Source organism: Lissotriton vulgaris, chromosome 7, assembly GCF_964263255.1.
Source record: "Lissotriton vulgaris chromosome 7, aLisVul1.2, whole genome shotgun sequence".
Classification (NCBI taxonomy): Eukaryota; Metazoa; Chordata; class Amphibia; order Caudata; family Salamandridae; genus Lissotriton; species Lissotriton vulgaris.
Genome location: NC_141695.1, coordinates 201,317,137 through 201,332,569, shown reverse-complemented (window position 1 = coordinate 201,332,569; position 15,433 = coordinate 201,317,137). Strand labels below are relative to the sequence as shown.

The 15,433-nt window shown below is 44.8% G+C and overlaps 1 protein-coding gene across 1 annotated transcript in view; it reads left to right on the top strand.

The window, feature by feature from the left end:
- Window positions 1–15,433, top strand: part of LOC147701192 (uncharacterized) — a 339,006-nt gene that overhangs the window by 133,289 nt on the left and 190,284 nt on the right. Inside the window, exon 11 of the mRNA XM_086929317.1 lies at window positions 14,185–14,502. Within this exon, the coding sequence (XP_086785443.1) occupies window positions 14,185–14,502 (318 nt within the window). The remainder of the gene's footprint in view (window positions 1–14,184; window positions 14,503–15,433) is intronic.

The following is a 15,433-nucleotide window of genomic DNA, read 5'->3' as shown; positions in this document are numbered from 1 at the left end:
CAAAGCCCACACATGACAATAACCCGATTCAAGGCCCCATTCACCCGTTTTTAAAAAAATAGATAACACTCCAACAAAGTAAGGTTATAAAACTTTATTAACTATTAACTTTAACGAACGGAACAAAAACTAAAAACATTTAAACATTTCTCAACACAAAAAGCAACAATGGTTAGAAGCTGTCTTTTGTGCGAATAGTCCCAAGGCAGCACAACGTGCAGAGTTCTGGACGGCACCCAGGTGATGTCGCCTGGGTGCCGCACTGGTTTAGGGATCCTACAATGCAGCACAGAAAAACAGCGTGGGGCGTCCCGGGTGGTGCGGGGGGAGGCCTCGTCAGTAGCGGTCTGTGTCCAGTGTCACATGGCTGACACAACATGTTGTACGACAGGCACCCAGGTGATGTCCAGTAAACTGCCGCACTGGTTTTGGTATCCTACAATGCTACTCCGAAAATTGGCGTGCGGCGGCCCGGGGGGGGCGTGGGGGAGGCGGCGTGAACGGGCCTCCCCAGGTGGCGGCCATCTAGCGGAGTTGCGCCCGCTCTTGCGGCTACAGCGTCTCGCTCACCATGTTGTTGAGTTGCTCCCACTCTTGCAGTGCAGCGATAGGCGGCTGCCACATGGCTCTTAAAATGGCGGACGGCTCCTCGGTTTTGGGCCTGGTCCACTGAAATGGCCCTGGGACACTTTGGAACTCGGACGCTTGCCTGCTAGGGCTTGGGCTCCATTCTCGAAAAGCGTCCCCTCAGCCGTGAAGATTGTACAAAAGTCTTGGGGGCCCCCGACTCCCGCAGGCTTCCGGTGGGGAGCGGCTGCCATGATTGCTCGCGGAATGACCACGACGGAGCCACGAGATGGTGGTGCTCTCATGCTGACGCCAGCTTCAGTCTGAATGATCCAGAAACAAGGTGGGGCTTTCATCGTTTGGGAAAAAAAAATGTTCTAAACCAATGAAAAGTGTTATTTTTAGGTCATATGACCAAGCCTTCCATCTTTAGGAAACCAAAAGTAAAATGAACCAATGAAAAGTTTTATAAAGAAGTCACATGACCTGTTATGCGGCATAGGGCTACAAAAACCGTAGAAAATCCGTTGGCACGTGAGGCGGCGTCAGTAGCGGACCGATGTGCGAATAGGCCGAAGGCAGCACAACGCGCTGAGATCCGGATGGCACCGAGGTGGTGTCAAGCAAATTGCCGTACTGGTGTGGCCATCCTACAATGCTGCGCCGAAAGACGGCGTGTCCAGCTGAGTTCCGGTCACTCTTGCGGTACAGTGAGTCGAACGCGCCGAGATCCGGATGGCACCGAGGTTGTGTCCAGCAAGTTGCTGCACTGGTGTGGCCATCCTACAATGCTGTGCCGAAAGTCGGCGTGGGGTGCCCCGTTGGCTTATGAGGTGATGTCAGTAGTGGACCGATGTGTGAATAGGTCGGAACCAGCACAAGGCGCCAAGATCCGAATGGCAAGTCCTGGATATTGAGTGCCATAGTTGAGAGTTCTGAGCTGTGCTTGTAAGACTATCTGAAGCTTATTTGCACCTGCTGCAGTTTCACTGTTGCCCAAGGTGGTGTCCAGCAAATTGCTGCAGTGGTGTGGCCATCCTACAATGCTGCGCCGAAAGACGGCGTGTCCAGCTGAGTTCCGGTCACTCTTGCGGTACAGTGAGTCGAACGCGCCGAGATCCGGATGGCACCGAGGTTGTGTCCAGCAAGTTGCCGCACTGGTGTGGCCATCCTACAATGCTGCGCCGAAAGACGGCGTGACCAGCTGAGTTCCGGTCACTCTTGCGGTACAGTGACTCGAACGCTCCGAGATCCGGATGGCACCGAGGTGGTGTCCAGCAAGTTGCCGCACTGGTGTGGCCATCCTACAATGCTGCGCCGAAAGTCAGTGTGGGGTGCCCCGTTGGCTTATGAGGTGATGTCAGTAGTGGACCGATGTGTGAATAGGTCGGAAGCAGCACAAGGCGCCCTGCACTGTTGAGCTTTTTTCAATGCCTGTTTTTTGTTGTTTCCCCTCCATCAAAAACAAAAAAAAATATATAAAACTGTGCAAAAATACAAAAAAATGTTTAGAAAAGCAGTGCTTGTAAGACTGTCTGAAGCTCCTTTGCACCTGCTGCAGCTTCACTATTGCCCTGGTGTGGACAAAGATCGCCCATGACTTAGGCTGATTGAGAGTTTGTAGAAAAATGGCTTCAGATTTTCCACATATTACTCTTCAACATTCTTCCTAAATGTAACAATGTGAGACTCACTAGGAGAACGGCTGTTTATCTTTCCTTTCAAAATGCTGCCAACAATATTTTCTGAATGGAAGACACCATCTTGTAGCATAAAGGGCCGAAAGGGGTTCTGGTCTGGCCGATTGTTGGTGAAGACATTTTGACTATATCTTGGACCTGCCCGGCCTCGCCCAAAATGGCGCCGGTATAAATGGGACTCGTAACTCCTTGCCCGCAAATGTATATCTAGAAAATGTTATTGTAAGTGGCCCTGTCTTATTTTAATTACAAAATGTACGTCCACCGATTCCGCAACTGTTAGACACCTTAGTTCTTGCAACCTAATGGCCCGCTCGTTACGTTCCTCTACAGTGTAAATGTCTCCTCATCATATACGATTTCAGTTTGCTCCGTGGCCGGCCCACGTGGTTATAGGCCCGTATTTGTATACTGATATTTTCACAATAAAGGTGTTTAAAACAAAACACCGTAGTAGTATTTACATTGGTAAAGTTTTTACTTTTAGTCACTGTTTTCGAATCAGTAAAAGGCAAGTGAAATAAAGCAGTCCAATTACATGACGGATAAAAGGTATAATATGTAGGAACGCAGTAAAGATAAATGGTCAAGGGCAGTTGTGTTTTTCATTTCTGCAACATAAAGTGATCGATAAGAATCTGATAATCAGGCGTATCGGCGACTAAGACAGCAGGCCGAGTCTCTCTTACTCAACGGCTCCGTCATGGAACGAAGAAACGCCCTTTTTCTCGAAAAAGGAATATATTTTACTTGCAGGACAGTTGTAAATTTTCCGGGAAAGTACATTAGCCTGGAATATTATAACATATGTTTGAAAAAAAAATAATGTTCGAAAAAAATAAAAAGCGTAATTTTTAGGTCATATGACCAAGCTTTTCATCATTAAATTAACAAAAGTAAAATGAACCAATGAAAAGTTTTATTAACAAGTCACATGACCTGTTATGCTTACATTACGCGCTGCGCGCCGCGCCTCGGATCACTTCCGGGTGCGCTAACGCGGCGTGTCATAAAACGCATTACGCGACAACGTAGGTCAAGAATATAGTCTAAATGTCTCCACCAACCAGCGTTCAGAACACAACCCCTTTCAGCAGTCCAAAAAGTTCTGTTAAATGACAACAGAGGGGACAGGCAACAAGAACCATCAGTCAAAGAGGGGAGGGCAAATTCTTCTCTTCCGGGTCATGTTGGGGCGCTACCGGAACTGATCGAATTGGTAGTCTATAGTGTTTCTGGATGTTTCAGACTAAAGCTGGCGTCAGCATGAGACCACTACCATCTCGTAGCTCCGTCGTGGCCATTCCACGAGCAATCATGGCAGCCGCTCCCCACCAGAAGCCTGCGGGAGTCGGAGGCCCCCAAGACTTTTGTAGAATCTTCACGGCTGAGGGGACGCTTTTCGAGAATGGGACCCAAGCCCTATCAGGGAAGCGTCCGAGTTCCAAGGTGTCCCAGGGCCATTTTAGTGGACCAGGCCCAAAACCGAAGAGCCGGCCGCCATTTTGAGAGTCCTGTGGCAGCCGCCTATCGCTGCACCGCAAGAGCGGGAGCAACTTAACTACATGGTGAGCGAGACGCTGTAGTCGCAAGAGCGGGCGGTAAACAGCTGAATGGCGGAAGAGGCACAGTGTAGCAAAAGCGGGCGGAATGGCAACTAAAACGGTAAAGGGGCGCCCCACTACAGCGTGTCTTCAGGTCAAACGGATTGTGGGACAAAGTCCAGAATAGAAGAGTCATCAAAAGGCAAAAAGTTCCGCCGGACCCCGGGAGCCGGCCGCCTATGTCGGGGGCGATCTCAGGCTACACCAGTGCTATAAGACTTGGGGAGGGGGTCGGAGCCAAGCGTCTTCTCCGAGTCCGTGTCATCACACCGCCCCTCGGGGGCCTCCGTCAAGCGGTTTAGGGAGGTACCATATAACATTGTTTTCAAATGCAGTCAGGTCCACAAACGACCCTCACTTACTTTGGAATAGTGAAGCTGCAGTAGGTGGAAATAAGCTTCAGACAGTCTTACAAGCACTGCTTTTGTAAACATTTTTTGTTTTTTTTGTATTTTTGCACAGTTTTATATATTTTTTTTGTTTTTGATGGAGGGGAAACAACAAAGCACAGGCATTGAAAAAGGCTCAAACTCAGAACTCTGAACTATGGCACCCAATATCCAGGACTTTCCATCCGGATCTTGGCGCCTTGTGCTGCTTCCGACCTATTCACACATCGGTCCACTACTGACATCATCTTATAAACCAACGTTATGTAAATAGTTATTTAATAAAATGTTTTACCCTGTTTCTTTGCTGGTGTGTTGTCTATATTTTTAATATTTGCATAGGGTTTGTCGTTATTTTGGGCGGGGTGGGTGACGGAGCCGAGCTGTCTTGCAGCCCTCATGGTGTGGAGCTCAGTTCATCTCACTATTTTCGTATTTCTCATGAAGGGTTGTTTATAATATTTCTATTTTAGCGTGGTCAAAAAGAGATCCAATTAGTGGCCTACTGATTTTGCTCGATTACTTTTATTTTTTTACACGATTTTTCACGATCTGCAAAGACTAAACAAAGTATTGCGACTTTGTGCTTGTTTGTAAATAGAGAATGAACCAAAGAGAATCAATTGAAAAACAGTAAATGCTTGGATAATAATCAATCAAATGGAGAGACAAGCAGGCAGGACGGATTACAACGGGGGTAAAGGCCTGCGTTAACTACTCTTCACTATCTGCATTGAGAGAGTACTACTAAGAGAAAAGAGGGGAGGGGGGCAGCGTTCAAAGCACATCAGCGTGCATAAATACGAAAATGTTTTTATCTATCACGTACTTTACATTTTAAAGCTTTTCATATTTGCTATTAAAAAACCAATGAAATTCACAGAAAAAACCATAGGTTATAGTGGATATATAGTTAGGAATTAGAATTTACAAAACCTTATTTTACTCGCATAAAACCATTGAAATTCCATATATAGTTAGAAGCGCTAACTATATATCGCGCACCCGCAATCCACTGCTGATGATGTCACATATTACATCATTCATGACATGGTCAGTGACATCACTGATGACATCACTGATGACATCTCAAATGACATCACTGATGACATCACTGATGACAACTCAAATGACATCACTGATGACATCTCAAATGACATCACTGATGACATCACTGATGACAACTCAAATGACATCACTGATGACATCTCATTTGTCATCACTGATCACATCACTCATGTGATAATACAATGAACCTCTTCAGACTCTAATATAACCTTACATACACTCAGTATAAACAGACACTCACAGACTGTCACTCATCCATGGAGTTACTCACACACCTAGTCAGTCATGCAAAGAATCAATCACACCTCCATTTCCTCAACTATACAGTTATACACATCTTACTTATTCAAACATATAATAACACATATTTACTCTCTTATATAATCCCTGATACAAGCTCACAGTGATTGATACAGCCACTCACACATTCACTGGCTCTTATGTTCAGTTATTTATATATGTCAACTCTCACATGTATTGTGTTTTACATACGTACTTACTTGCGCATGTAGGAATGAGAAATCCATTCACTCACCAACACACCCATGCACAGTCAACCGCCCATATAGCTGTTTCCACATGCACTCTTGAACTCATACTCCTAGTGAATCAACTGCTTACACATCTATGCACAGAGTCACGCACCTCCCAGCCACCCACACACACACTCAGCCTCCCATTCAAATACTTGGGCAACCAATCAATAACCCATATGGCCACTCTTATAGCTACTGATCAACACATGCAGCAGCTTACACAACAACAAACATACTGATGCACAAATTAAGACAGTTTAGTCACTAACCCATGCACTCAGTGAGACACATTTAATCACTCTTTCATACAGTCAGTCATGCACCTACTAAATTCTTCATCCAGACACTTATACATCCACTCATTCTTCAATATGTAAAACATATTTAAACTTTACAGACACATACAATCACTGGATGTTGTGATCAGTGATGTCATCAGTGATGTCATTTGAGATGTCATCAGTGATGTCATCAGTGATGTCACTGACCATGTCATGAATGATGTAATATGTGACATCATCAGCAGTGGATTGCGGGTGCGCGATATATAGTTAGCGCTTCTAACTATATATGGAATTTCAATGGTTTTATGCGAGTAAAATAAGGTTTTGTAAATTCTAATTCCTAACTATATATCCACTATAACCTATGGTTTTTTCTGTGAATATATATATATATATATATAAAAATACACATATATACAAACATGTATTTGATGTTTTAATAATGCACTTTTACAATGTATATGACTTTACCACACATGCATTTGCCTTATAATGGCATGCGTGATAAAGTCATATTCGTTGTAAATGTTTTAGAACTGATGTCTTTGCGGAGTAATAGTCCTGCGTTATAAAAATTCAGGAGTGATGGTATGCGGGATGTTGGTTTGCGGAATATCATCACATATTCACGAGCGAGGGATAGTCCCTTTCTTGCTATTTCCGTGGAGGCGGGCCTTGTGTCCGGATGTGCGTGGCGCGAGGCCTCTGCGCAACAGAAGTGGAAAATCTCCAGTGTGCGCTTCAGGCTTCACCGGAAGTTAAGGCGAGATTACATTTCCTGCACAATGGCCCCTGTTTGCGCTCCTTCCGGCCCTTGGGAATAGTGCCATGCCTGACCTCCATACAGTAAAGCAGGTGCACATCACTGGGAGCACTGGGCAAACACTCCCACAGGACAACACAGACACGCCCACAAGGGGCTACTTTGCTGGCACGGTTCTTTTGCCTTTTAAATGTATATGGTGGGCGTCTGCATAGCCTATGTCCTTCTGCTGCAACTGCCCTTTCCAACGCTGTATTGGGTGTTGTGATTGGTGCTGTGGTTCCTGAGATTACCGGCCTCAAAGGTTTCGGCTCTCTCTTTATTATATTAGTATAGATATATATATATATATATAAAGGGTTTATACTTACCTGTAAAATACATATAATTGCCTGTAAAAACCTTTACCACTCATATGCTCCTACCATTCGTGCTTTTAAAACTAAATTCATTGCAACAGCATAGGCATTGTAAAGGCATGCATGCAAAAGGTATGAGTGGTAATGGCATTCGCGTTGTAACGTCCGAGGTATAAGGGCATGCGTTATGAAGGAATGTGTGGTTCCGTCATACATTCTAAGCAGGCAGTGGCTGAATAAGTAGAGATGGTTAGGAAGGGGAATCTTGGTCTAGGGTTGATTGTATTCTGTTTCAGGTAGGACCTGGTCTGGCATTTCCAGCTGGAGTTCCTGTTAACGCAGGGTCAAGACTGATTTACCTATGGCTGGGTCTCAACTGAGTTGGATTGGTGTGCATAATAACAATGGACTGAGATTCAGCCTGAAATGACCAGTGGCTCATATAAGGTCAAGAATTCCATCCATCGCCTTTTTGAATACTTCATTAGGAGGGAGTTGTTGACAGGAAAAAATGATTAATAGGTAAAGGGGGACAATGTGAAAACAATCATTGGCCAATAGGTATGTGTTTTGTTACGGGAAATGGTTGGGAATTCTTGGGCAACTTTGTGAGTGTTGCTCTAGTTGTCCTCGAAAAACTATCCCATTATAAAGGAACATCTGGGGCTGCAACATTATGGAAGCTGAAAGAAGGGCCCCTTTGCTGAACATATTGCATTAACGTAATTTAGCTTTATCCTCAAAGAAGAAAGTGAATATCAGAACTCAGAAGAGAAGATTGCATTGCAAGTGCTGATCGTAGAAGCTGCACAAGGAAGAACATTGCACAGATAGTTTTTAAGAAAGAGCCTGTATTTTCGCTGCATTTTCTTTAGAAAATTTTTATGCACATATGCCTTTAGGTTTTTAACAACAAAGGCTGTAAACCCAGCATATTGCTATAACAGAAAGGTTGAACAAATTAATGCGCATGGGTGATTAGTGATTAGTTCTATGGCAGGCTAGTTCAGCCAAACAGCATGCACTACGTAAATAAGGGGTAGATTATGATGGAGGATTTTCCGCATCCTCCCGGCCGGCGGAAGCCACCAAAGACCCACCGCGACATTCGGATGGCTGGTGGGTCTTGATTTCAGTCCGCCTCTTTTCCGCCGCGGTTGGCTTACAACCGCAGCGGAAAAGCCCTAATATGGTGGCGGTGTCTCTCAGACACCGCCAGACATATTAGGATGGCTTAAGGAACATGCTTTTCCGCGGCGGGTTCTCCGCCGAGGAAAAGCATACGGATCTTCACCTCGGGGGCCCATAGCAGGCCCCCTGGGTGAAGAGGGGGGTGGGGGTGCACATGGGGGGGTACCCATGGTACCCCCCTGCATTTGTATGCAGAAATCGTCAGGCACCGCACGGTGCCTGCCGCTTTCTGCATACAAATGCAATGTGTGCATTTTTAACATTGCGGCGGATGCAGCTTAAAGCCGCACCCGCCGCCAGGGTGGCGGTCACATCCTAATTGCACAGGAGGGAACTTCGCAGCCCATGCAGAGGTTCCCTCCTCCTCGGTGATCGCGGACGGATTCAAGTCCGTCCACGATCATAATGGGCCCCATAATCAGTGATTACAATTTCATCATATCAGGAAAGTAAATACAATGAACGACACACTGGTTCTCACTCAGAAGCTGCACATCATGTCAGAGCTGCTCTGTAACTTACAACTCCCTGTGTCCGACAACAGAACCTGCTGGGAACCTAAAAGGGAAATTTAACTATCTTCACAGAGCTATGGGCTTGTTGGACAGTCCATGCAAACAATGGCAAAGCATTAAAACGTTGAGACTGCGCCTGAATGAAGTAGGTAGACTCAAAGCACCCTCTCTCTGTCATGACATCTAAACAGCGAATGTGGTCTGTAGTCAGACCTAAATTGAAGGAGGAGAAGTAGAGGTATCGGTAGGTAGAGAACAAACAAGTGGATAGAGGCAGAGGGCATTAACAGAAGAGAGTATGTAAAGACAGGGAAGCGAGACATGGTGGGTCGATCAAAGATTCAAGTTACAGAAAGTTCACCCATGCATTACAATAAGACTAGAAATATTCACCAGTAAAGCATTGAACTGAATAGATTCATCGAAAAAGACAAACATAGACAAACCCATTAGGTCTAGTGTATTTTAACTTTATGGGTGCACTTTGTTGTAATGGCTATATGTTAAGAAGCACAAACAGAAAACAGGGTCCGAGGTAGACACGTCTAAAAACACAATACAAGGGGTCGGATGGACATCCATTTTTTGCGGTTGTAAATGGGAAATCGGTATGACTGCAACTGCAAAATCAGTATGCCCTATGTACAAGCCCTTTTTTGTGAACTCAGTAACCTATTACCGACTCGCAAAATAGGGTTTGCGACTCACTATTGGGAAGGGGCGTGCCAAGGGCATCCCTTTCTAATTGCGAGTCTCAATGGTATGTACCATTGATTTGTAACCACAATTTTGGTCGCAAAACACTCACAGTTTACCACCTACTTCAAGTAGGTGGTAAGCCACAGGCAAACCCCTTCGTGAATGAATGCAAAAATATTTTTTAATAGCAGGCAGTGGTCCCACATAACACTGCCTACTCTTAAACAAGCATTTGCAATGCAATAGGTCTCGCATTACAGAAAGTTTGAGCTATTGGCGTTGCATCATCATTTACAACGCCATTAGCTCAGACTTTTAATAATGCAAGACCTATTTACAGCAAGTGAGGGGGAGCAAGACAGAGAAAGAGAGGGCAGAAGATAAAGAAAGAGAGAGGGGTGAGCAGCTGGCAGCGGCAGAGCAGGAGAAGTGGGCACCATCATGTCTTCTCTGGAGTTGCACCACCTGACTTACCGCACCTCCAGCAGGACGGTAGCAGAGTTAGGAGAAGACCTTTCCACAGGGGAGCCACTGAGATGGACCTGAGCACTGCCGAACACAAGGGGCACTCTCCTGTGGCAGCACTGAATGGAGCTTCAGCCCAGGAAGGGAATCACAATGCTCCTGAGCAACATGGGGAGAGGAAGGCACCCAGAGGGCCCTTCGGTAGTGCTCGTTTCAAGTGCTATAAATCAACAAGAAAACAAAATTGTGACTTAAAAATTTCAAAGTGAATATGGATTCATGAGGCTCAAGTCAGGGTATCCAAAAACACTACCTTTCCTGCCCCTTGGACACCCCCAGGACCTGAGGGCTGGCATCACTGACCCCCCATCCTATCATTTTAAATACCGCATTTGAGGTGATATTAGGGTGTTTGTTAACTCTGTGCCTAAAAGTTTTTGGCCTATTTTTTTTTTTATTTGGTTTTTGGTGGTACGAGGTCGATTTAGTATTGCTCTAGTTTATTGTTAAGATTTTTGGAAAACTATACATCTCACAATTCTGACGCGTGAATGCCTTGCAAGACAATGTTGCACTTAGCATGGGCCACTGAGGGGTTTGGCAGTTTTTGAGGACACATGACATGACAGGGGATGCTTATAATCTTTGTCTCTCCAACCAGGACAGCCCAAGTGGCAAATAGAGAAATGGGTCGGGCATCTACTGACGGTTGCTCAGGAGCAAGCCTAAAATATTGGTGTTTGAGGGCGGCATGGCCACTGCAGCACGGTGACAAGGGTGTCCCCTTAGTCTAGCACTTTCTAGTGTTGCCAGTGAGCAAGTCCTGTCATGCATTTATACCTCTGGCTAAATGGGTTCTGAGCTAGGGCAATGCTGAGCTCGAGCTTTTTGCTTGTACACATTTCTGAAGAAGAGATTATATGCTGATTTTGTCAATTTCTAAGTTTCATGTCAAGCTTAGATTATCTTGTCAGAAGGTAGCTGGCACAATGTGGATGTCAAACTTACCCAAATGCCCTTTGTAAATAAATACGACTCATACTTTCCTAAATTACTATTTGAGCTGTCTGTAGGATTTTGAGGGGACAGAGTGCCACAACTTAAAGGGTGTGAGAAGTGAAAGGAAGATCTCAAATTGGGTATGTTTTCGGTTGAATAAGATTCATGTGGTACCCAGGGCAGGTGCTGAGTGCCATCCGGCCTCTACTATACATTGTAGCCACAAGCACACTGAGGGTCAGTTCTGTCCAAAACGGTATTAAACAAATGGGCTGCTGGTCTCCCGAGGCCACTGCCCGAATATATCTAGAGGGCGCTTGCAGTGCTTAATTTGTACAAGAATAAGTGCTAGGGCTCTCGTCAAGAGGCCGATGCTGCTTGCACCATACATTGCCCTTGCCAGTGCTGCCAACAACACAACTACTAACCATCACAATTCTGAAAGCGTAACAATTCGAACTATTTCAGGCCCCCAAAGTTTTAAGAATTGCTTGGGCAGCAGACAATAGTGACTGTTAATGTATATTTAATTCATAATTAACTGTTGTTTTGGTCACCTCTCTAGATGAGCCAGACAGCACCACCGTGTGGCAGCCTGTCACAAGCGCTGGTGTTGACAATTAAGTGCCGGTGCTGAGCACCAGAAACCATCTGTTCAAATTAAGAACAGGGTGCCAGTCTATCATTGCAGTATGGTGCCTGCGTCATAGGTCTCATCATGAGCGCCAGGCCGCGAACACGGTCAGCAGGGGTCTTGCAAGGGTGGGAGCTACGAGGAGACGCATCTGTCTACCCTCTAAGAGGCAAGGCCTTGGCATATGGTGGGTGCCTCAAGCTGCCAATCCGTTTCTATGGGCGAGGCAGCAAACCACAACAGTCTCTTTTCCTCTCCACCCAAATACAAGCCTATGTCTCACACGTGTAGAGACATATGGGCACACCACGTACACGCATAAACACACACCAACACACAAACTAAAGACCAACAAACTAACGTGCATATCTCAAGGCACACTACCTCTCACATCAAGAATGTATTACTCAAGCAGATTTATAGACACGCAAATGCCCATCTCCCACAATATTAAATATTGTCTCAGTCTCAAATGCCAGCTATCTACTCAAACAAACTTGCAAAATGAGTTTATGTGATATTGTAGGGATGGTAGACCCTTGTTGTTCAGGCGTGTCAGCTGCGAAGGCAGTGTGCACTCCCTATGTATGAAAGAAAGTCAGATGTTAGTGGTTGACAGCTCTTGAAATACCCTACACTACTGGAACTCTTCTTCCAGCAAGTCTCACTAGATTACACTCCTGCAGGGGTCGGTTTGCAGGGACTATATCGAGATTAGGGATTACCAAGATTGCACCAGCGCTGATGCAATTTAGTACCATTTAGGCAACCAGTGAAAAATGTTGTTTTTGAAATGGATAATCAGTGAATATGTTTTTTTTCATCTCTCCCGTGGTGTAAATGTTGGTGCAAATCAGCACCAGTGAAATATGTGTAGTCTGGAAGTAATAGTGCAAAATTGGCCATGGCCGCTAGAATTTTTGGAGCAAATAGATAGGCAATTAATAATATCACAGCCATTTATTGAGTGCGAACAGCTACCTCCTAGGTGGTGTCCCAGCACTAAAGTGAAAGGTGACTAACAGGAGACAGGCAGTGATCAGGAAATGTCAAATTAAGTCAGATTGAAAAGCCACGTTTTGACTGCCTTCCTAAATTGTGTTTCATAGAATATTTGACGCAAGGAGTTGGGAAGGGAATGGCACACTTTAGACTCCCCAAAAACAAAAGATATGCCACCCAGCAGAGTTTTCTTCACTTGATGGGTGCAGAGTAAATTCTGGGAGCAGGATCACAAAACAGGTGACCGTGTGTAAACACCTAGCCTCTATTTCAAATACGCAAGGTGCGATCCGTGAAATGCCCGAAATGCTAGGGTCAAGACCTTGAATTTGATTCTCTTGGCTACTGGAAGCCAATGTAGTTCTCTAATATGCGGAGTGATGTGTTGCCGAAAAGGAACATCCTTGATTAATCTCGCAGCCACATTTTGGACCATTTGGAGTTTCTGTACAAGGTAAGCCGGTAAGCCGGCGTAGTCCTTTCAGGCAGTTACTGAGGCGTGGATTACGGTTCTGCGGCAGCTCTCTGGCAGCAGATGTATACATTTCCGCTGGTTCCTCAGGCTGCTGAAACTGGCAGCTGTGACCTGTTGAATTTGGGCAGAAAAGGATAGATCATCCTGCCATTTTACACCCAGATTTTTTGCATAGCCCGCTGGAACAGGTGGCAGACCCATTTCCTCCGGCCACCAAAGGGATGCCACCGGAGGCTGGGATTTGCCCTAAAAATTGGACTGTCAAACGTAAATTAGAAGGAAGTTTAAATATTGTTACTAGTGAGTTTGTTATATAAATCCCAAGCCAAGTACCGGATTTTCCTTCGTGAGATGTGAGGCTTGGATAGTCATCCACCAGGGGGGCAGAGGCCAGGACCTCCACTGATCTGGCAGGCTGGTCAGGTGGCCCTCCAAGCTCTAAATGGCTGAAATACTACATTCATATTTTCAAATATGAACAGTTAAATTGATAGAGATCAAGGTGGAAACCTTAGCAAACAGAATCTCCATACAGTGCAACATGGAGCCATTAACTCAGATAGCATCTTACTTGCAATATTGTTTTCTTTCTCGAAGTATTTTTCCATTTCTATTTTTCTTTAACCCTCCTATTAATCTTTTATTCTTGCTTTGTTGCCCCTGATGAGCATAGTTTGGCATTTTGTTTGGTTTGTGTTTCTTCTCAACCATAGCACTTTTATTTTTAGTTGGGCACCTTTCCACTTCGCAAACAATTCCCCAGTTACGCAAGAAAGGTCATTTGTAATGTTACCTCTTTTATCAGTCAACTATTCCGTGTGTGCCCCTGCCTTTCTTTCAGCTTTGGCCCGTGTTTGCTACTGATTTAAGTTTTCTATGTGTGATCTAAGACTCCAAATTGTTGCCCAATCCCCTTACTCTTATTCTCCCACAGCTGAAGCCTTAACGCTGACCACCCCGAAAAGAGTGGACATAATGGAGGGCGGAGTGATATCAATTCCCATCATGTACACCCCAACAGAAGACATCACTACAATCTCATGGGAAAGACATTCCGCAGACCTGGTCACATGGGTTGTGAATTCCACTCTGTTGCAGATCAACTCAACTTACCTAGACCGGATGAATATCACCTACCCGGGGAACATCAGAATTGCCAATGCAATGAAATCAGACAGTGGCAAATACACAGTGAAGGTGAAAGCAAAACACAAGATCCCAGCAGAGAACAATATCTTGGTCAATGTCTATGGTAAGTGGATTTCATGAGTCAGTTGTTCTAGATAGTTATATTGTCCTGAAATTTATCTTCAGCACCACAAGATGGTGGAACTTTTTCTACCAGGCAAAGTAAACTCATGGGTCAATTTAACGTATGCTGTAATGAGGTGGGTTCCTATGGGAAGGATTTGAAAATAAGAAGCAGATGGAAACAAAAATGGTTGAAAAGAGATCACCTGTGTGGTAAATGCCTGCGGGGAATGAGATTTTGATACCCTTTTTGATCACTTAGATACTAATCTCATTCGTCAATTTGGATCGGTTATTTTCTGTCATTGAGTAAAAGACAAACCCCGCATAGGTTAAATTAACCCCATAAACTGACGCAACTCTGAAGAACCACTTACGACTGATGAAGTTCAAAAGTTTAATATAAAATTAATATCAGTTGCATATACAATCCTCTCAGGATAAGATTCAACAAGTATACAAAAGAATACAATTAAAGTCAATTCCAAATCTGCAGATTAAAGCATCAACACAATGTGGTCCTGTTGCGTCATCTACAAAAGGAATAAACAAGTTAATTCTGTCCCTACTCTGTACTAGGTGAAATCCCTACTTCGCAAGTTCCTTACCTAAAAAAGGTGTCAGCAGTTTGACTTCCAAAGAAGTTCAAACTCTCTTAACCCCTAATGGTAACTTATGTCGAGAAGCAGTTCCCTCTCTGCCTACCCATCCGCTCTCTAAGGGTCCTCGGCCTACTGCTCTCTTGCGCTCTGTTCTTTCTCTCTCTCCTCAGGCCATCTGCGCATAACTTCTCCTCGGGGTACTGTCCCTAAATACACAATCACAGTATGGGTGGAACGCCCCTTGACGCCCACCACGTACACATACATATGATGTCATTTCTAGCTCTTTCCATAGCTTCATCTCTTCACGTCGTCCGTTAAGTTGACCTT